This window comes from Elgaria multicarinata, chromosome 7, assembly GCF_023053635.1.
Source record: "Elgaria multicarinata webbii isolate HBS135686 ecotype San Diego chromosome 7, rElgMul1.1.pri, whole genome shotgun sequence".
In the NCBI taxonomy this organism is placed as follows: domain Eukaryota; kingdom Metazoa; phylum Chordata; class Lepidosauria; order Squamata; family Anguidae; genus Elgaria; species Elgaria multicarinata.
The window spans coordinates 84,784,491-84,807,650 of NC_086177.1; the positions used below are offsets into that span (position 1 = coordinate 84,784,491).

The 23,160-nt window shown below is 41.0% G+C and overlaps 1 protein-coding gene across 1 annotated transcript in view; it reads right to left on the reverse strand.

Annotated features, from left to right (window-relative positions):
* VIRMA (vir like m6A methyltransferase associated) overlaps positions 1-23,160 on the reverse strand; it is a 40,267-nt gene that overhangs the window by 8,166 nt on the left and 8,941 nt on the right. The window contains 14 exon segments of the mRNA XM_063130956.1: positions 289-421; positions 1,457-1,674; positions 3,631-3,883; positions 4,520-4,755; positions 5,775-6,319; positions 6,955-7,048; positions 8,011-8,093; positions 9,512-9,666; positions 11,489-11,980; positions 13,124-14,258; positions 20,599-20,907; positions 21,530-21,652; positions 22,082-22,130; positions 22,132-22,251. Of these exon segments, the coding sequence (XP_062987026.1) occupies positions 289-421; positions 1,457-1,674; positions 3,631-3,883; positions 4,520-4,755; positions 5,775-6,319; positions 6,955-7,048; positions 8,011-8,093; positions 9,512-9,666; positions 11,489-11,980; positions 13,124-14,258; positions 20,599-20,907; positions 21,530-21,652; positions 22,082-22,130; positions 22,132-22,251 (3,945 nt within the window).

Consider the following 23,160-nt stretch of genomic DNA (forward strand, 5'->3'; position numbering starts at 1 on the left):
TTTGTTTAGCTTTTCAAACTGATATGAGCAGCCTTGAGTATTGTTAAGGCAATAAAAAATAAAATAATGAATAGTCATGAGAATCAGTGCTAACAGACGATTGGATTACGCTTGACATCTTGTTTAGATAGCTATAATTTCTATCACCAAATAAGGATACCACAGTTGTGTTCTTTAAAGAATGCAGCCACATTATCGCCTGCAGAGTTCATCAGTGCCAAAATGCTATCCAAGAACACTGAATTAAAACCAAGTTTCTGAAAAGACGCTCTGTATACATTTACTTACCAGTGCATCAGAATTTAGTATCTGTCTCATGAAATCCAGAAAAGAAGAGGCAAGTTCCCCCGTGTCCTTAGTAAAGCTGCTTATTACTCGCTTCAGCACAGTTTGCAAAGCACCACAGTGTTTTCTTAAAGAGCTGTTTTTATCCCAAAAAGAAATACTTTAACCACAGAACATAAAATAGCACATGAAGAAAATGTGATCAACGGATGTAAAGCAGATAAAACATAGACCATTTCAGAGACACAAATTCTCATCTTCAAATGGATTTGTATTCAGACATGGCTAAATGTCAAAGAACTGAGCTACTGTTACCATTCCAGGGTGTAGCAAACCCCTGATCGACTGTATGCAGGGTTGCAACATTTAATCAGTTAATCAAATAAAAACATGTCCCTGATTAACTAGGCAGCAGGTTTTAAAAAAACAAAATATTTTTAATCCAAGTGCTTACAGTGCCAGGTTTTACTTTCGAAGAGATAATTCCTTCTCTTTCACACAAGGGAATGGCTCTTCTAAGCTAATACCCTGTCGCAGCCTCCCCATCATCCAGATGCTTTGGACTTCAGCTCCCAACATCCCTCAGCATTGGCCAAGATGGTTGAGGCAAGTCGTAGTACAAAACATCTGAAGCACACCAGGTTCAGGGAGGCTGATCAAAAATAAAAGCAGCATGCTTTTTTCTTCAGAATTACAGTTCCTTCATATGCAAATTTATGCAGATTTGATGACTCCGTAGAACAAAACCCATGCGGATCAACCAAATGTCTTTAATCAGCCAAGCAGTACGAATTGTATCTCCAATAAAGAATATATGTATCACAAGACGATACCTTCAGTAGTAAGAACTTACACAGTAACAGTTGGTAAGTCAGTTGTGACTTAAGTCTCATTCATTTCAGTGGGTCTGCTCTTCATAGGACTAACACTGGATGCTACCCTAAGGGTTTTGTTGGATAATTAACTTTGAATATTTCTTGCCAGGGGTAGGAAAATTGTACGTTATCAACATGAAAAAATGTGACACTTATAACTAGGAATTTGAAACATTTTTCCACCCTGATTCTCACTGTAACCTTTCATCTGCTTTGTAAGCCCCAACGAAAATGAACGACAGTTGCAGAAAAAACACAGATATATTTAGAAATGGTTCGGCAGAAAAAAGTTGTACCTCTTCAGGTGACAGAATCCATAATCATGCTCTGTGAGGAACATCATTGTCCTGATACAAGTCAGCAGGCAGCTATAGCTACTTTCAGCATTAGCAAGCGTTTCCAGCAGGCTGTCACAGATGGAAGCCATGAGTTCCTTGCTCGGCAACGAATTGGAAAGCTGCTCCAACTCAGAGAGAGTGCTCTCCGAGGAACTGGGCAAGACCAGTGCAATATCCTGCAAAAAGAAACCACAATATTATTGAAAACAGGAAGATATGCAGGCATAGGATGACCATATGGAAAGGAGGACCGGGCTCCTGTATCTTTAACAGTTGTAGAGAAAAGGGAATTTCAGCATGTGTCGTTTGTATGCATGCAGCACCTGGTGAAATTCCCTCTTCATCACAACGGTTAAAGCTGCAGGAGCCCCACCCTCTTTTGTATCTGGTCAAGAGTGCGGTGCTCCTGCACTTTTAACTGTTGTGATGAAAAGGGAATTTCAGCAGGTGTTATTTGTATGCATGCAGGTGTCATTTGTATGCATTTTCTCTACAACAGTTAAAGATACAGGAGCCCTGTCCTCCTTTCCATATGGCCACCCTACCCAGGCATATTTCAGAGCCATGGCTATACAGGTGATGGTTGGGATTCAAAATGCTCTTGTCTTCTTTTAACCGATCGCCATCATGGCATATTGCAAATGGTTTTTGAGTCTCCAAGGCAACCAGTCACAAGATTCGGTTCAAATTCTGACTTGGAAAACAGCCCAATTTGGCTTGGATCAACTGGGTCAGGTCCAAATTCTAATCTCAGTTTGGAAACACAAATCTTCATGCCTCTCATTCACGATCACTGGAAATCAACAAACAGCTAAAGCTTTTTTTATGTTGGATAAAATTCACAGACAAAGCAGCCCTGAATGAGAGGATTACGCATGACAAACAGGTAAAGGCGTTTGTGCTACATACCTTTAAATGTTGATATTGTTTTTAAAGAAGGGAACTGCTGACAACATTTTTATTTCTAGTCTGAATTGGTTGAAATCTGCAGGGATAATTCCCCCATCTGCGGAGATCAAAGCCTGCCAGGTTTCAGATGAGTAGATGCAGGGCATTTTGTGCAAGAGTAGCCTTTACAGTTTGCATTCTTTCTAAAAAAGAATGCACTTATCCTTCTATGGGTTTTGTAGGAAATTGTTATGGAAATGATGTACAGAATAGAGGTGGCCCTAGTTAAGAAACATGCAAAATTTCAGAAGGATCGGTGCAGTGTACTTTTATGGAAGTGTTCAAATTTTTGCAGAGAGGATGGATTTGCACAAGACCCTGAATAAATAAATAAATAAATATATAAGTTTTTAATTGCATTACCACATTCATAAGGGCTCAAAAAAATGTATTTGGCAATCTGATGCGGGAGTGAGACGGGGGAGTTTCCGCAGTGACCAGACCAATTGTACAAAGTGTGTTGATGTAGTGTATGAGAATTTCTGCTACAAGGATGCCCAGAATACATGCCAAGAGCAAGCAGGAGAACTAAGGGGAAATAACCCATGCCAAGCCACGGTGCGCCTAGTTTTCTGTTCGGAGTTACATGGGTTATCGAGTGAACAACCAACCCATGGTGGCTTATCTTCAGGGTAGCTTAGCTTGATGTGTGAACCTGCCCAATGTTACCTCTGAAAAAGCTTAAATAAAAATTAGAGGAAAAATGATGTACAAACATCCAATGCCAATAAAACTAGTAACATATTTCAGCATAATGGGAACGGGGAAACCTCTTGGTCATAAATCGGATCACTCTATCCGGACTCCTTCAATTCACTCTCCACATTCTTTATCATATTCAGGGACAATATCACCTGGAGGAGAAGTGAATCAGGACATTGGCAGCTCTTAGCTTAGAGGAGCTTTTCAAGGGGAAAAATTATCTACAGAAATGCAAACAAGAACAAGAATTTAAGCCTTGATGGGTTGGTTGCATTACTAGGGGTACAGCAAACAAGATCCTGATTTTGCTTCAACATTAGGCACAGGTTTTCCTAAGAAACTGAGGCCTCTCTACTCCATTCTGTTGTTGTCTGCACATGCATAAGAGTACACTTTGCTAAATGTGTGTATAACTATAATGGCAATACCCACCCAGCAACAAAACAAATCAAAGGCTTCTTTAGATTATCAATTTGAAATACCTGGTCACAGAGGGACTGCAAAATAGAAGCCAAGTATTCAGCACACTGCTGATGAATGATGTTGTCCCCTGCAGTTCGCATTAAAGACAAAAGCTCCGGGAAAACTTCCACATACTTTTCATCGCCTTTTGCAGTTCCATTAATCAGGTGCAAAATTGCGAGTTTACAAGCTTTGTGTGAAGCCAGGGCATCTAGCAATGCAAGCAAACGGGTCGTCTGGCCAGTGTATTGCTTCTCTTTCTCTTCTGGGTTGCTGAAATTACACCAGTGCTCATATTAGGAAGATAAAACATACATAGTGCATGAAAGTTTATGACAGAACAAACTGCGAAGTTTTCTCTAAAAGATCCACACATACGTATACAGAATGTCAGCGGCACCGATTTTGCCACAAATCGGTTTACTTACCACCCAATAGTGATCACTGCATAATTAGTCACAACCAAAGATGAGACAGCTGCTACAGACCTGGGCTAGGGATCAAGGTGTCAGCTTGACAAAGCGCTAAAAAGAATGGCCATGATTGAACCATGTGTGAGATGGGGAGGGCTCTCAACACCAGTCTATAACGGTTTCCCCTCCAAAGCACACCCCTGTTGGTCATGAATCAATAAACCACAGCCCTGTGCTCCTCCCACTGGCACCAACTTCCACCCTCCAGGACATACCCAGGAGACGAAGTGCACACCATGCAAAGGGAGAAACAGAAGGGCCAGGACCAAGGCAGCTGACGCTGACTGATGAGAAGAGCAAGATAGGAAGGGATGCAAAGCCCATTTCCCAGCCTCAACATACAGGAACTTCTATGCACAGCAGGCATGACTATGGCTAACGGGATCAATTTGGCTGGTACTTAAAAAAACCTTTGGGACAAAGTAGCACAGTATACCTTTGTAGATCTTCTACAAGCAGATCTAGTACAGTCCTCATAATAAGGAGAGCAGTTGGTGAGGCCAAGTCACACAACTGAACACAGATGCGCCTTAGCATGTGCTGGATAGGCTGACAGGTGGAGCCAGAGAAGGATCGGACTATTTCTTGCAGCAATTTGGCTTGAACGTGAAGATGCATGCTCCATAGCTTTCTGGTGTTGAGAGCCACCGATATGTCGTGTGGATCAATGACCTACCAGCAGAAAAACAGAACAAGCCTTTGAAAGCTACAAAACGCAAAACATTTGTTTGGCAAAGAGAAAACCTAAACTAAAAATTGAAACAGTTTGACGACTTAATTCCAGGTATAGCAAAAGCAAGAAATCAAACAGAACCTGAGGGGGGGAAACAGACCAATGGAACAACCAAATGTGGTTTCACTCCCACCTGCCTGAACATGCGTTTAGCAATCTACCTCCAACTACCTTCCACTGAAAACAAAAGAGCTGGACAGTCACACAAGAAGGGACCCTACAGTTCCCACTAGTTGCCAAGGACAATGTGTAAACTTACATTCAATAGTCCTCCCACAGAGGAACTCCCTCACTGCAGGCGAGTAGGGAACCACACTCTACATGGGGGATGCCTTAATTGCATAGAGGCCCTACTTGCATGATTTCTTGGTCTATCCCCCCACCCCATAGACACACACTTTGAAGAGAAATAGCGCAGCAGGGCCTGCAAATGAGCCAGTGGTGTGGAGGGCCCAGCTCATACGTTACTTCTGTCACAAGGCTGCAGTCACAGGTCTGCCCTGTATAGAGGGATCTTTGAATGCATGAACTGGGGCTCAGCCAAAGAACTAACAATAAACAGGGTAACAATAAACTTAAGGGAAAATATTGGCCCTGTGCAACAACTTCAACTAATACACACCTTATCCAATTACACAAAAATCTGCTGGTAGACTAGTTAGCAGGACATACAGTTCAGAATGATTAAGTGAATACATATATACTACACTGTTAAAATACTGGGAAAGCGGTGGGGTGACTCTATTTATTTATTTATTACATTTCTATACATTTCTATTTCTCTAGCCACAAACAAAATGAGTTTCCACATATGTAGATATTGCTTTCAAACACAATGTGTCGAAGTGACAAGTACATTGCACAGCTCCTCAGTGGTCACTTCTTACCTATCCACCCTCTTCATCTCAATCTTTTTATTTACTTTTACTTTAAAACTCAATTCACAGTTTTTACATACCTGAGTGGTTTGCATGGGCAGTGGAAGAGGGAGCAATTCAGAAAGCAGTATAAGACCAGAGAAAAATCCTTCGGGAATTCTCAGAACAGAAGTGAGAACCTCTTTTAGCATGAGTGACCAAGTATTATTGGCCAGAGTTTCTTCTGAGATGGTTAGCTTTTCATTAACACCCTGGGTAAAAGTCAACAAAATATCAACGATATCATTCTGGATTTTTTGTTCATCACTGTCTAAACGTCCCGAAAGGGGAATGGAACACAAAAGCATGTGTAAAGAAATAAGTGCTGAAGGAACACGCATATCTTTGAACTCAAAGGATCCTCCCCGTAACAGCTCAGTTAACATGGTTTTCAGGAGGGCGAGGGTGCATCGGGCCATGGAGATTGTAGTGACTCTATGAAGGGTGGTTCCCATGTTGACATGGAGCCTCCAGGGCTGAATCAGGATGCTGTTTAGCTTTTGCAGAACTCGGATAAAAGTGTCCATTCCTTCGGAAGAGAACAGCTGAATAACTGCAAGGTTCCACTTAAGGTCCTTCTGCTGACCTTCAGCACGGGGACAAGAAAGAAAGAGAAATCTTTCTTCACATTTCATAGTACTCTCAGTTAAGAAACATATTGAAGTTACAGAAAATTTCTCCGTGTTACGGTTTTCTTAATGAAGACTTTTAAGAACCCCAAAATGTACATGCTCAATCGGCAAATAAGGTGTTGCAAGCAAACAATAATATATTTCAGCATCACTGCATTAAGTGTGCTTAAATCTGAAATACTCTAATGCAAGGGTCCACAGCACAGCACCTGCGGGGACCTTCAACAGTGCTTGCAAAGTTCTCCAGTGCCTGCCCCTTAAAAAAAAAAAAGCAGCACTTCAATAGAAAAAAGACTTGAAAAACATTCAGGCACTAGGTCCTCCTTCCTGTTTCTGAACCTGCTGCTGATCAAGCTGTTTGGCAGGCAGGAAGAGAAGGCAAGAGTTGCTTCCTGGCCTCACTCAATCTTCCAGCCACACAGACATTCCCCCTTTGCGTATTTTTCTCTAGCCACATACTCTATGGGAGCCATTTTGTGACAGTGCCCACAACAGTTTCCCAAACTAATAAATGTGCCCACAGGTCCAAAAAAGCTGGTGACCCCTACTCTAATTAATGAGAAACAAGAGGTGGAAACAAGTATTATACCTTCGACAGGTGGTGGTGGGCATGCAATATGGCATAGAACTCGAAGTGCTGTAGGAAGACCAACTCCTTCCTGGGTCATCAAGCTATCAATGTTCTTTAAAATATAAAAATACAATTCAGATTATTAAAGATAAATATGCAAGAAAAATGCATCAGACAAATCGGCTTTGTTTCTGTACAACAATAGGTAGGCTGAGTTCAGTCTTTATTTATTTATTTATTTATTACATTTCTATACCGCCCAATAGCCGGAGCTCTCTTATATGCTCTATCCTTCCAACCCCCCAAGAATACCTGTAATCCATCAATGGTTTCTAGGTTTTAGAACAGTGCATACTCAACATTTAACAGTTAAGGCTTAACTATTCTATGTTATGTGATCCTAAGTATGTACTCTTACTTAGAAACGTAAAAATCTCCTTGCTGGATCAGACCAATGTCCGTCTAGTCCAACATTCTTCCAAGAATTCCTAGCAACACAATTGCTAATTTAATTAATGTTTCAGAAAATACCATCTGGGGATGGGATAGGACACAAGATGGATTAGGTCCACACCTGGAGGTGGGTTTTTTTAGTCTTTACCACTGCTTTGGCTTCAATCTGGATCGGGGATCCCAATGCAAATGGCAGCCATGGGATCCCCGATCTAGATCAGAACTCCATGGTCACAATCAAATCCTCCCTCTCCACAGCTCTTTTAAAAAAATTAATCTAATTAGCAATTGTATGAATAATGTCACATCTAGTTTAGCATTTAAAAGAGCACTATTAGAAATAAGCAACATGCTGCTTAAAATAACATGCTTTTAAAGTCTGTTTTATTATTGAGGGGTGCACTAAATGTACAACAGGCCGTTCAAAATATTCATATACAGAATTTAATTATAATAAAACATTTCTGAATAAATGAGTGCCTAGCAGTCTTTATATTAATCCTATTTGTTAAAACTACGATAAAACAGAAGTTCTCCTATACAGTTAGGAAAGTATTGTATGCATATTGCAAAAGGTAAAACTAAAAAAAAATCAAAGCAGACATTATTCTTTTTACTAACCTGTTTAATGTATTCAATGAGATTTGGGATACAATTAATTTCAAACCGAAGGGTTTTCAAAGGCTCCAGCCATTTACCAAGTTCTAAAGACAAATAAGGCAACTTGATTGGTTAGATTATGAAAAAAAAATATATTCAAATACTGTGACAAGCTTTGGAGTAGCAGGCTTTTCCTTGGGTACAAATCAGTTTTGTCTTTATAACAGCTTTAAAATGCTTTAATTCAAACAATGGAGACCCAACATATACATGTGAGTCAAATTTAAATTGTTTGTTTTGAAATTATTTTTAATATGTGATCTCTTCAGGTGATCTCCTCCTCGATGTAAGAATCAGAGTACCACAAACACTGCTAAAGATCTATTTTTTCTATTTATCATAATCATACCCTTCTGATAAAGACAGTTGTATTCATATACTATCAAAGATATACTTTTCTCTCCTAAATAGTGTTAATAAAATTAATCAAAGTCTGACTTAATCCCTAAGCATATTTACTTCGGAATAAAGCCATCTATTTCAATCCATTTTACTCCCAAATACACAGGATTGCTATTTTAGGTAGGGGTATTTCATACTGGACTCATTAATTGCAATTAGCTATTTGAACCACTGCTCCATACTTGCTCAAAAAGATCATTTTGCCAAGCACAGCTGCAACATTCCATTTAATGAATCCTGAGTATTAAGTCAATTTGATTTAACAAATAGTGTTTTGCCTGCCCCCAGAAGCATAGCAATGTGGGAGCCATTCTAGCTTTCCTGGGAAGGGAGTTCCAGAGCCCTGGAGCAACCACTAAGAAGGCCCTCTTCCACGTTCTCAGCAGATGTGCCTGTGATGGTGGTGGGACTGAGAGAAGGCCCTCCCCTGAAAATCTCAGGGCACGGGCAGGCTCGAAAGGGAGGATACGGTCTTTCAGATAACTACATTAGATGCCTGCAAGACATTGGGTACACACACTGAGATTTATTTATTTATTAAAAATGGCTATTTGACAGCAGAACCCCCACCGCCACCCCGCAAGCCATACCACAAAATGTTTTTAATAGTCCTTTCATTTCAAAACCATTTACCAATTGGCATAGGGGACAGGAGAGACTGCTATTCAAGAAACACACTTCCCAACATTGGGAAAGCTGTACAGTTCTTTGGATCCTGGCCACTATGTCTTAAAGTTGTACAAATGCATTAAGAAGTGCACTAATGGAAGGGGAGGGGGGAGTTTGAAGAAACACAGGAGGCAAACATCTGCCTTCTTAGAGGATTTCAAAGAAGGAACATTTTCAGCAATTATCAAATTATTTCCACCAACTAGGAAGCTTTTCATGTTTCAAAACCTCTTTGATAACAGGAGAAAGGGCCACACAGCTTTTGATTCAACCTAGTAATCTCTACATTGAAAAGGAATCTCATTACACACATTATCAAAAGCCAGAGAGTCAGAACATCCTTTTTACAGACACCAGAAAGGATTCTCCTGAATTGTTTCAACTACTGTACCTTGCAATTTGGTGTTATTTTCATCAGCTTTGCAAAGCTTCAAAAGGGGTGCGGAATAATGCTCAAGCATTTGGACATCGCCGGAGGACTGAACCACCAGCAAAACAAGGATACAGGCATAATTATAGGCAACTGACTTCTTTGACTTGGAATCGCTGAAACAAGAGATTTTTTTAAAAAAATAAAAATTGCAACACTTACAAGTCAACTTCCAAGGCATGTCAGATTTTGATTTACATGATTTTGTACAGAGGAGAATAAAAAAAGTTCTTACTACAATAAGTGGGAGACACGTTATCAATCCATCAAATGTTAATTTACACAGCCCTTACACCTTTAGATGCATCACTTTTCATTACCCCCTTTAAATTTTCAGAACTCAAAGAGAAAAGTGAATTACACTGAATAGAATCAAGCAATAGCCTACAAAGGTGATAGAGCAGGACTGTTCTGGACTCAAACATTCATCACCACTGCACAACCAACAGCTGTGAATATGCTCTGTAAACCCACTATTTGATTGCGAATTTAGTTTTTTATCTTCATCAGGGATGAGATACTTGCGGACCTTTAGATGTCGATGTATCCAACTCCCATCAGCCTTAGGCAGCATGGCCAGTAGTGAGGCATGATTGATTGATTGATTGATTGATTGATTGCATTTATATACCGCCCCATAGCCAAAGCTCTCTGGGCGGTTTACAAAAGTTAAAAACAGTAAGCATTAAAAACAAATATATGAAGTTTAAAAATATAAAAAGCATAAAAACAAAAATATCCTTATATAAACAGGTATTCTGGGGTCCACTAAAAACAAACAAACAAACTCAGTTCATGTTGTTAAATGCATGATGGGACTTGTAGCCCAATATCTTGAGGCCCAAAGGTTCCCCAGCCCTGATTCACAATGCATTATTCTGGTGTAACAATGCACAAGAGCATGATTCAAAACTACTTACCTAATATATTAAAACAGGAGGGAAAAATAATATTTTTGAATGGATCACTTTAAAAAATGAAATTGCATTCATGCAACCCAAACCCAAGCACAAATCAGATTAGAACTCTTCCCTTTAGACTTCTTTTTCAGAAGCCTATTCCAAGAACTTTGGGAGGGGGGAGGATCTTTCAGCCTCAATTATTTCCACAAATAATTTCCAATGGCTGTGTGACAAGACCAAAAAAATCTGTTGCAAGTATAGCAATGTTGTCTGCTAACTAGATTCAGACTAGCATGAGATATACCGTGAAAGAAAAGAAAGTACAACAGTCAGGCCTAACTCTTCCTGTTTGCCTAGATTTCCACCACATACAAGTCTTTTTGCGGTGTCCAATATGCAGATCACCTGAAGATTTTTTCCACACGGATAGAAATGCAAATGATAAGAGGAAGCGCGATGCACTTATATTACCTATACCCCTTGCCATGACTGTAACGTCCCAATCGGTACACAGTCTTTTGTTTTAAAATGTTTCGTGTCACTCCTTGCTATTCTTTCACATCATCTATGGTTCTATTTTTCAGATGAAGTAGCAGATTTATAGGCTGTAGATCTAATGTTTTCAAACCCTGTCATGCTAAACCTGCCCATTTCAAAGGCGGGTGGGGGGGAGAGATGTTTATCTCTTCAAGAATCTTGAGGATTTCCTTTCTGCTCAGTCATAATTGCCGCCAAATCAGTAGATACCGACTGGGAGGAACAGGACACTACTTCATAGCCCAACTACAAACACACATACACTATTGCTGGGGGGTGTGAGTTTCTACCATCCCATAAATAAGAACACCTGGGTCATTCCTTCAAAAAAAACTTTCCAAAGAAGGGAAAAGGGGAAAGGATTAGAAGCAGGATTCTGTACCATCATAAGGAACATATCCCAAATTAAGCATTTGCAAAACCCACACTGACCTAAAATACCCATTTCAAAGCACAAATCCTAAAGATTACTTAACAAAAATGAGAAAATTAGAGTTACCCTAATGCCTCTTTGGAATAGAACTCCATTAAAGTAATAAGACTCTGGAGGTTCTTCTCAAGGCTGAAGACATGGGCAACAGCAGCTCTTCCTACAGGGTTGAAAGTGATCAAGTAAAGATTATGAAGTGTTCCCAGGAGATCCGAATGGTCAGTTTCATCTGTGGTTGTACAGCGCTGGAAGTGGCAGAAAAGTTCTGAAATGCACTGCAGTGTCTGCGTTGAATGCAGAAGCCACAGGGGAAATGCTTCATCGCTCGCACCATCTGTCTGGAGACCTTCCTCTTGGTCAGGATCAGAAAACTGGCAAAAGGCTCGGACCAGCAAATTTGTGGCTTCGTACTCGGAGAGGAAAAAAAGGAGACCTTTCTGTGACTGCGCCAGGAACCTTAATATATCCCTGGCAGCCTGAAGCACCCCAGGTTGCACATTTGTAATTGGATTTGACAACAGCAATGTGAGAGATTCCAAGAAATGGTGATTATGAAGGTATCTAGATAAATGCAAAGAGAAGTATGCATAATTTCATTCGATAATATAGTTCATCAGCAGAACCCCCCTCCCCTGATTTGTGATTGCTAGCGTACATGCAATGGTCTACAAAGAAGAGTGCAAGTCTATGTTCACATTATAAGTCATCACTGTGATTCTGAACAAAGGACCAAATCCCACCAATATAAGAAAGCATTACCAACAACGCACACAAAAAGCAACACTAACAATCTAATTCTGGAACTTACGCTTCACTTAACTAGTGATGGTTTTTAAGTTTTTCTCTTCATTTTAAAAGAGGTGAAAAAACACCCTGAACTTTTATTTAAGGGCTGCTGCATCATCCTTGAAAGTATCTGAGAGCGTTGTTAAAGACTCTGCAAGGTAGACAGACAGCCTTAGGAAATTGACCTCAAATGCCCAGAAATAAAACTATTCACTATTTATCACTACTATACCAACAGACAGTAACACAGAAATCACTACTATACCGACAGACAGTAACACAGAAATGACAAAGGAACAGCTACAATCTTCCAAGGCGTGGAAGTGGGTAAAAGGGTTTCAGGTGATAGGATAGGGACGATTCAGAAGCCAGAGAGAGAGCAGATAAGATGAGGCTGGAGGGGGGCTCAAGAACAGAATGTGTTATGGAACTGGAACCTAAAAAGGAACTGATTAGCCATATTTGTGTTCTGCCCTTCTAAGGAGCTCAGGGTGACCTACAGTTACCCTCATTTTATCACTGCAACCATTCTGAAAGCAAGGTGGGTTAGCCTGAGAAAGTCTGGCTTGTCCATGGCCACCCAGTAAGCTGTAATTGTGACTGGGAATTTGAATCCATAGCTCGCAGTCCAAGCCCAGTTTTGTTATCCTCTTCCCTACTGATTTAAAAGGAGAAGAGTGAAGTGACTTGATGAAGAGAGAAAAGAGGGAGATAAATAAAGTTATGAGACAGCAAAACAGAAGGCACAGATAGAAATGAGAGAAAGAGACTAGTCTAGGTTGAAACATCTCCAATATTAGAACACAACCATGTCCCTTCTTAAACAATGCACAAGCACATGGGCTGACAATCAGGACGGGGAAGAACAAACAAACTGGTAACCTTCAGAACATATTAAACACAACTAAGTCCACTTACCTGAAGAGGACTGGGAAAGGGTCATCCCTTTCTGGGGGTCCTGTAATACGTGCTGTTGTCGGAAAAGATTTCACAGGCGGCTGGATCATTGTATGAGGGGCATTCTCCATCAAATGCAAAATTTCATCCAAAAAGTTAATAAGCTTCTCTACTTCTCCTTCACTCATACTGGAGGACTCCAAAAGGTTGTCCATATCCATCGGGGCCTCCACATCAGTGTCCTGATCCTGCTCAGTATCCGGATCCTGCTCAGGCTCAGAATGATTAGGAAGGGACGGAGGATTTTCCGACAACTGATCGGCAAACTTCTTGACCTCAGACAAAATCTCATAGAAGTGGCATTTCTGTAGAATTGCAGACCCTGCAGTGACTACTCTTACAGTCTGATCCAGCAAGATAAGCTCCAGTAGTCGCTGATAACCACTTTTTTCGTGTGCCTCTAAGCCACTCCTCAAAAAAACCTCCATTCCTTCCGTCATGCTGATGACACTATCCAAAGCTTTGAATGCATTAAGCTTAAGGGAAGAAGAGACATGATCCGCAAAGAGCAGTTCAAATAAAGAACTGACTACTCCCGCTTGCAGGAGTCCTGCTATTCCTCGAGTTCCACATTCTGCCAGCGAGGAGACAAGTTTTGTCCCAGCTTTAAGCTGACGGACATTCAAAGCAATGGGCTGTCTCAGGGCTACCTGCAAGTTTAAAGATTGCATCGTCCAGTCAACCAACTGGCTTATATAATCCTGATTTGTGTCCTTTAACTGAAAGTAGCTCAGTCCTTTCACTATTAAACTTGGAATTTCTTCCAAAGCAGTGACCCACTTTGCACCTCTCTCCTCCTGATATAATTCCAGGAGTTCAGTTAATTTAACGGAGGCCTCAACTGCCCCAGAATTTTCCTTGTCTGGATCCTGATCTCTCATTTTAGCAACTTCCATCTCAAAAGTGGTCTTGTAGGGACAGCCAAAGTACAGAAGTGGCCCGAGCTCCCTATCAAAAGGATCGTAGGTCACGGGGGGCACTCTGGCCAGATCCTCAGCGGTGTACTCTATATCAAAGCTTGGATACTTGAATGTCTCACGTTCCAAGTCAGCAATTCCATCTTCGTCACTTGAAATCTGCTCGTAACCATCGTCCCCTGAAATAAGGTTTAAAACGCCCTTGTTGAATACACTGAACTATATTCAAACAAAGTGCAAACATGTCTTAGCGACTGATTAGAAAAAAACGTTCCTATAAATACCTGGGGATTTGGTCCCAGGAAACCCTAAGCTGGGGCACCCATGTTAAGCATGTAAAGACCAAGGCTGAGCAGGCAACTGGTGCGCTTGCTCGGTTTCACTACACAAAGGGTGGAAAATTTCTACCAGCAACCATCCGGGTTTTTCGAGCCAAAACGGTGTCCCAGACTCTGTTTGGGTCACTAATCTGGCTACCTTATTACAAAGGATCTTTTGAAAGTATCCAACACCTCTTTCTAAGGTTAATATTTGGGGCCCCAAGATGTGTTTCTGGCGCTGTTTTAAATTTGGAAGCAGGACTTAATTCGCTTAATTGTCTAGCGTGGACCTACACTATATACTTTTGGCTTCGTTGCCACTTAGCCACTACTTCCAACTCTCTACTCTCACTGATCCCGCTGGACACTGGTAAATCCCACTGGGCAAAAATGATTGAAGAAAAAATCTGCACTATCGGGCTGTCGCCTCCTCATCTGCTAGTAATGGACCTAGCTGTTTACTAAGGGAAGTGGGAAACCGCCAGCAGAAGAAACGATTAGATTTTGGACTCAGGAATAGATCCCGAGGTGGGGGGTGCACTTTTATGTTAAGAATGATTATGTTGTAGTATGATAATGTACAGGTAATACTTATTCAACATATATGTACTCAACATTTATTCAATATGTATGTAGCAGTTGTTTGATGTTTTTCTTTTTATTATTATTACTATTGTATGTTGTATGTTTATATAGTGTAGAAAACAAATAAAAATTATTAAAAAAAAATAGTAATGGACCTAGCAAAGGCTAAATCGATTGTTAAACAGCGATTAGTGGATATTGACCGGCAGGAACTACAGGGAGCTGCCTGTGGCCCATGCTCCCCATACTCATTAGGCCTAACTAGACACACTAATAAAGATGGTCCTCCATATTTATGCTGGTTGACTGTTCCCAAGTATAGGAGGGCATTTGCCTTGGCGAGATTTAATGCCCTTCCTTCCAGGTTGATGGAAGGCAGACATAAAAAAATTCCTTTATGCAAAAGATGCTGCCCTTGTAACGAAACTGAAGTAGAAACCATCACCCACGTCCTGTTTTTTTGTAGCTTCTATGATGATATCAGGAAAGAGCTGATACGCCCTATTATACAGGCTTTGCCTGGCCGCTCCCCAGAGACCCTGATGGTGAGCCTCCTCCAGGGCCAAAATAAACCAATCACTATACAGGTTGCCAAGTTTCTGAATCTGGCCATTCTCATCAGACCACATATGATTGCTTGAATTTTCCTCCTGTGTTCTGTTCAAGATCTAATGTTAACACATGTCCCGTCCTTGCTCTGATCTTACTCCCTTTTACCCTTGATTTTTATGTATTAAAATGTTTTATATGCTTAGGTTATCTTATTGACCTTTTGCTTGGAATAACTGTACCTTTCTTTTTCTGGTCTATTGACTGTAAATAAAGGATTGATTGATAGAAAAAAAGTAAGCATACCCTCTTCTTTTGCTCACATATGGGAGCTCCAGCAGTAAATAACAGCATCCTTAACTTTCTGCAGGATCTTTTGCCAACAATCAACAAAGGACAAGAGAAGGATGCAAAAGCACTAAAATATCATTAAGGGCCAAATCAAGATGTTTCTTCAAATCTGTATCTAACAACTAGGTCTTTTTTGGTTTTATTCAGGAGCAGGCACAAGGCTCCCCAATCTGGAGTGGGACCCTAACGTGGGGATAGTACAAGCACTTTTAAGGTCTGGACCAGGAGCCCTACATACTTTGGAACTTTTTTTTTTAAAAAAAAGACATAACTGCTTAAAAAAAGATTTAAAGTATGTCTTTTTGGGGCCTTAACAATATTTCTCGACCAAGGATTTTTAACCTGGAGTTCTGGTGATCTTCCTTTCGACAAGACAACAGCCCAGATTTCTCAAAGGCTGCATTCATGGGAGCAAACCTCACAGTGAGACTTATTTACAAGTTAACATGGTCAGAATAAGGCATCAGATATCCAAAGAGAAAACATAGACAAGTGGCTTGGCTGGCAATGTTCTTACACGCTCAATAAAAAGCCAAGCAAGCAACTACAAAAATCAACAACGGTAGGAACACATAGGTGCAAATGCACAATAACGTGCAGAGAGGGACCCAAAGAAAAGAAACATGTTGCAAAGATAATGTTGCCTTATTGCTGTACAACCACTCACAGTTCTAGTAACAGTGAGTTCTAGATGCCCACAGGACCCCTGCCAATCCCCACGGCTCCACTACTTGTTTCCTTGATTGCCTCGTTCTCTTTCTGTCTTTCCAGCACGGTGGCAGGATGATTGCTGCTGAACTCGTCAATCTGTAAACTCAGAGCTCTCTGGTGTGGTCCTACTTCATTTTGTGAACTGTGCACCCCAAACGCACCTGTGCAAATTGTATTACGGCGGCAGCTGGCAGGCAAGGCAAGATGGCTGATTTCCTGGAGAGCACGCTGGGGAAATGATCCACAACAGGATCAAAAGATCAGCAGCCATGTTCACTCTTCTGTATAGTGGAGGGACCCAACTCCAAGAGAGCTTGTAACGGGCATCACTGAGGAGCACCCAGGTTGTGAGGATACAGTCACTGATTACTCACGGGTGACCAAATTGGTTAACGAGCAAAGAGGCAGGAGGAAGGAAGTGGACAAAAACTGTGCAGTTGCACGACAGTGGCCCAGAACGGATCAACAGCAGCAAATCAGAATCATGATCCCTTCCCAGAGCAGCTGAGTATTTTATTTTATTGTTGAATCAGCTAGAGGAGGGCTATCAAGGAGCCTCTGGTCAATAGGGACCTTTGCTAGAGGGTGGACTTGACTCTAGCCAATTTTTAGCAAGGAGACTTTTTCCTTCCCTATGTAACCCAATGGAGCAAAGCATCCACAGACTTACATAGGGAGGAAAAAAGCCCCTCCGTGCTGAAAATCAGCTGGAAGGGGGCCATGTCCCCACCTCCCAAGGAGCCTTGGGCCAACAGAATCCTTGGTGAGGGATGAACTTGACCCCCTCTCCAGCCGATTTTCAACTGAGAGGCTTTTTCCTTCACTATGTAAGCTAATGGAATGATGCGTTCATAGATTTACATAGGGAGGGGAAAACTCTTTATTGCTGAAAATTGGCTGGAGTCCACTCCAAGTCCACTCCCCCCGCCAAGGAGCCCTGGACCCCGGACGCCCACAGCCAAATTTCCACAGGGGGCCTTTTTCCTTTCCCATGTAAACCAATGGAAGCTTTTTTAAGGAGAGGAAGAATGGAGACTGCTAGCACCAGCCCAGCCACTGCCAATGCAGAAATCTTCAGATACCAGTACAACCTGGTACCAAAATGTTATTATTATTTGTGAGGTGGCAGAATTTTTTCTTAACCATGTTGGTATTTTGTGGCTGGCAAAATCCATTTTTAAAACAAGAAAAAAGAGTCTGTTTGACTAAGTGGCCAAAATGGTTCATTTTAAAAAAGGATATTTTTGTCATAGTGGACAGTGGCCACACTCATTATTATTATTTGTTTAAGTAATTGATTGTGTGTGCCTTAAAAAAAAAAGCATTTATGCTCTTAATGATTTTAATTTTTGTGAACTGCCCAGAGAGCTTTGGCTATTGGGTGGTATAAAAATGTAATAAATAAATAAATATTTGCAATCTCTTTCATAGTAATCAATTCCCTGGTTCCACTTGTATCTATAATTAAGCTGATGCCATATAGCATGACAAACTGCTCATGTGGAGTGCCTTCCTATGTAATTGAGTGAATGTAGCTGCTCAAAAAAGATCTGTATGAAAAATGTACCACTAGTAGTGAATGACTTCATGGTAATACCTGCTCCTTGTAGAGGAATTTAAAGCGCCTTTACAGAAGGCTGCTGTAATGTAGCCCGGGCATTGATTCATTTTTAATTTTGTGAACTGCCCAGAGAACTTTGGCTATTGGGCGATATAGAAATGAAATGAAATGACATGTGTGCATTATAGATGTACTGTTTGCTTTTACCCTTATCACTCACAATGAAGTACGAAAAGTTAGCAGATGCATAAGGGATGTGTTCTTTGCTGAGCTTGGCTGACACATAAGAAATTGCATTCATGAAGTCAAATAAAATATAGACAAGTTCTCCTGTCTATCTTAGAGAGAAAATAACCTTACAAGCAGGTTTTTTTTCTTTGGGTCTGTGAGTGTTCCACTTGGATGAGCCTGAGTGAGTTTTGGTACCTAAGAACTGTGATTCTGGCATGAAGGAAAGTTTAAACATTAAACACTATGGGCCTATTCAGACGGCACTTCAGGCTCCGTGGTTAGTGAAATTCTGGTTCTCTAGGATTAGCACTAATCACAAGCCATGCTGTCGCACACAACACTTTAAGCCATGGTTACAGCCACTAACCCTGCCACAGATGGACTGTGGTTAGTGAGTGACCAGGGTCTAGCAAAATGCATTGCACAAGACACTTTAAACCTAGCTGCTTAACCAAAAGCCTTAACCAGCAGGGTTTAAAGTGTCTTCTGAACAGGCCCTTTGATTACTTACAAAAAATAAGGAGAGAAGTAAAGTAATGGTCCACAGCTAGGAGTCAAATTAGCAAAACCAGAATCTCTGGTGGAACAGCTTTGGAAGCATTTTTAGCAGCTGTATGTAGTTTCATCTTATTTGGAGTGCAATTCTATGCATGTCTACTCAGAAGTACTCCCCGCTGAATTCAATAGGGCTTACCACAAGAATGTGTGTGTATGCAGCCTTATTTGCTTTTATTTGGGGAGGGGCGGGTCTTTCTCATATGCTTTATGTTACACTGCAGAGAGTAGGTACCAGAGTGGGTAAAGTCCCTACCGTGGGCAGCTGCTTCATCCCCGCACGACATGCTTAGTGACCCTGGATCACTCTCAAACTTGATCCCTGGTGGCATAGTGTGACATCTGAATCCAGCCCTTTTCTGTGTGGCTCTGGCAACATCATAATCAACATTGCCTTGTGTGGCTGTATGGATTCTCCCCACTGTGTTGCACTCTTGATGCTTGTGTCAAGAGGTGGATTTTGGATGCTATCCAATGGCTTGCTGCTGGCGAAGCCGGATAATGTGAGCAAAAAGGAACATTTTCTATGGATCAGAGACACTAGCCAGCTCTTTGCCTCTCTTGACTCCTTGGTGACACCTCTCATGACCTACCCTCTGCAGCCCTCAAAGCAATTATTGCAGTGGCTGAGCAGCAATGAAACTGCCATAGTTTCTTATTAGGCATATTGGATAGCCCAGCTACTGTTTGCCACTTGTTTGGATGGAGTTTTGTTTTATTTTGAGAACAAGATGAGTATTACTATGCTTTAGTGGAACAATGGAAGACCACTCAACTTTTTTTAAAAAAAAAATTAAATATAAAGATGGATGAAATAGTGCCGCCCTAACGACAATGTGTGCCTTATTACAAAATGTCATCACAGACACTAACTAGCCCCTACAGAATCACATTCAACATAACACTCACATCAAGAGGGAAGGGATTTTTGCACAACAACAGAATACCTCAGGTTAAGCACAGGAAAAATTAAGATATCCTTTCAAGAGGACCATTGTGAGTGAAACCACCTAAAACTTCCACAAACGACTAAAAAGTTATGGCACCAATAATAGCATTGACTGGATGAATGCAGTGCTTACATTCCATTCCCTCTTTCTTGCAAAAATGAACTCAAACCTTTAGACTCTTCCTCCAAATTTAATCACCATAGCTTCCATTGGATTAAAAAAAGACAAAACCCTTATATCCTATCTCTATTGTACATTCAAGTGCTTAGTTTCCCAAAAATTACTTTTTCAATTCCAGTCTCAGCAGTATTCTCATCACCAGTTTACTGTTAGCATTGGGGGAAAACCCGTATGGGCCAATTGGCCATCATAGGCTAAGCAATACAGAAGTTTCACAAACCCCAACATCAAGTCAAAAAGAATGTTTTTCAATGGGAACAGTTCACACATACACGTGAATGTCAAGTGTTGAGTAACCAAGTGAAGAGATGTGTGACATCTATGTCTCCCTCTTCCCTCCCCAACTCCTTTTCCTTGTGTGTTGTGTCTTTTTTAGATTGTAAGCCTAAGGGCAGGGACTGTCTTCTTCGCTAATTGATTGTAAGCCACTCTGAGAGCCTTTTTTGGCTGAGGATCAGGGTAAAAATACAATAAATAAATAATGTCCATGTGAAACAGCACACCAATAATTTCAGTGTTTGCCTACCTTCACCTTCCTCCTCTTCATCGCCATCTTCTTCTTCCTCTTCCTCCTCCTCTTCTTCCTCTTCTTCTTCCTCCTCCTCTTCTTCCTCCTGAATACTCTCTACTGTTTGACCATCATCATCTTCCTCCTCCTCCTCCTCTTCTTCAACATCCACCCCCTCTTCATCCTCCTCCACTTCTTCTGGCTGGTCCTCTTCCACTTCTGCTTCATCAGAATATGGACCCTCTTGATGAACGGATGTCCGATCAGGAGAAATGGGCTCAAAGTAATCCTCTCTGTGATCAACATCATCATCCTTTTCTCCAACCACTGAAAAGAATGTCATTAACAGCAAGACAATGCATTATTGTAGAAAACACTAGTTTTGAAAATATAGAGAAAGCCTCCTCTGAGAAAGGTTAATTAAAGCAATCCTTTTATATGATTTAAAGTACTGTTAAAAAAATTCTGTGGACTTTACGTACAATTTCAATCTTCCTCCAGATGCTAACTATGTGCCCTTTTGGAACAGAAATCCAGGGGGTTGGGTTGGGAAGACTAGTCTCTTCCAGCAGGCCTACCCAGATGAATTTTAAACCTAAGAATTTTAAGATGTTGGGATTGTTATTTTAATATTGGCCCCGTTCAGACAACACACTAAACCATGCTGCTTAACCACAAAATGGTTAACAGAACACATTGACCTTAGCATGTTGTCTGAACCAGGCCATTGTATCGGTTTTATATACTCTTTTAACCAGTTTTATGTATTGTATTGTTGCATTTAATGTTGTTCCCCACCTCGATCCTGAGGGAGAGGCAGGTAAGAAACAAATTATTATTATTATTATTATTATTTTAAATATGACTTCAAGGCTTTTCCTAAAAAGTATACATAGATATACACACACACACGTAACAAAAATGGAAAGAGAATCTCTCTCCTAAGTACCTGACACAGGCATTGGCTCATCTTCATCATCATCAGGAGGAGGGGGGCCTGGTGGAGTCCGTGGTCCCCTAGGAGGTGGCCGTGGAGGACTGCCATTGAACTGATCCTCTTTCTCTCCATCAGCTGTAAGAGAAAAAAATACATTTTACACGAAGAAAGGGGTTGGGTGTTTTCAAAATGTCACAACTAGAAAGGAAAATGTGTTTACAAAATAGTGTTTTGTCAGGAGGCAGCCTGAAGCAAGAGCTGCTAAAAAAAAACTGCCTCCAGTGCACATGTTATATTTTCTGCTCTTACACCAGATGGAGCTTAAAACTGGGGAACTGATGAAAAGGAAATGTTCGGGGGGAGGGGAAGGACGGAGGACTCTGATGCATGTGTTGTGTGCATGAATGTATGGATTACAGACTAAAACTCTGGGCGAAAGAAGCAGTGAAAGGCAAATATTCAGAGGTAAATTATTTGACTCCTATGGGAGGGGGAATAACTTTTGTAACTTGAAGATATTTTTTTAAGAGATTTTTTTAACTGGGTTATTTTTAAAATCCTCACCAAGTTTTGGAGTTCTTTTCAACGTTGTTTGTTGCTGAGGAGGGGGGGGGTGGCGGCGGCGGAGGAGGAGGAGAATCCCTATCATGGCTCACTACTCTATCAACAGAGCCGTATATTGCCAGCGTCAAGCAGTTGTACCAGCCTCTTAGAACTAACCCATCCGTGTTGACCTGGGTTTGGAAAGAAAAGACAGAACTTAACACAATCCAAAGAAAACCCAGACTGTTTGCAAATATACTACAAGCTCAGTATCAATACCCATCTGCAACAAACTATGACATCAGTGATGTTTTAGTTTAGATATCATATGGCTTACCAGCTCCAAAAGAAACAAAGGCACTTTGTAAATGATTGAGACACAAACGTCTGCAGCAGTTTCGAAAGCCTCAGCTTTGATTTTAAAAGCTTCTAGCAACAGAGGTATGTCTGAAAAACCATGAACTCTGCACCAGGATTTTATTCTGAAAATTAAAAATCCCATAAGGCTATTATATGGACAAAGAACAGCTAGAATTTCAAAGAAGACTCAGTTAGTTGCCCAATGAAAAGCCAGGTTCACTATTACTTACCCATTCTGTTGTTGCACTTATGTTAAGCTTCATGTATAGATGAATAAAAGCCTTTTACAGACACTTGATCTGAATAGAAGAAACATGCGGGGAGGGAGAAATGGTATCTTGGCAGTAGGCTTCTGCCCCTCTACCCACGCATATTCATTTAAACATCTGAAGAAATGCTACATGCATCGACTCCGACATCCGAATGGACATTCCTAAGTCAGGAATGATGCCTGGCAGCACAATGGTGCTCTTCCTCCCACCCCATTCCAGGTGCCTTTCTTCTACCCAAAAATGTCTGGAAAGGGCTTCAGGTGGTGTCCATTCCACTCTGCAGTGGGCTGATGCTCATCATGACTCTGCCTACACCATGTCTTAAGAGGACACTTTACCGAATGCATGAATCACCCTTCCGTATATGCTCCCAGACTGGCTTATTGTAAAAGCTATACACAATAAAATAAAAATTATGAAACACGGGTATACAAGAACATAAGAAGAGCCATGCTGGGCCAGACCAAG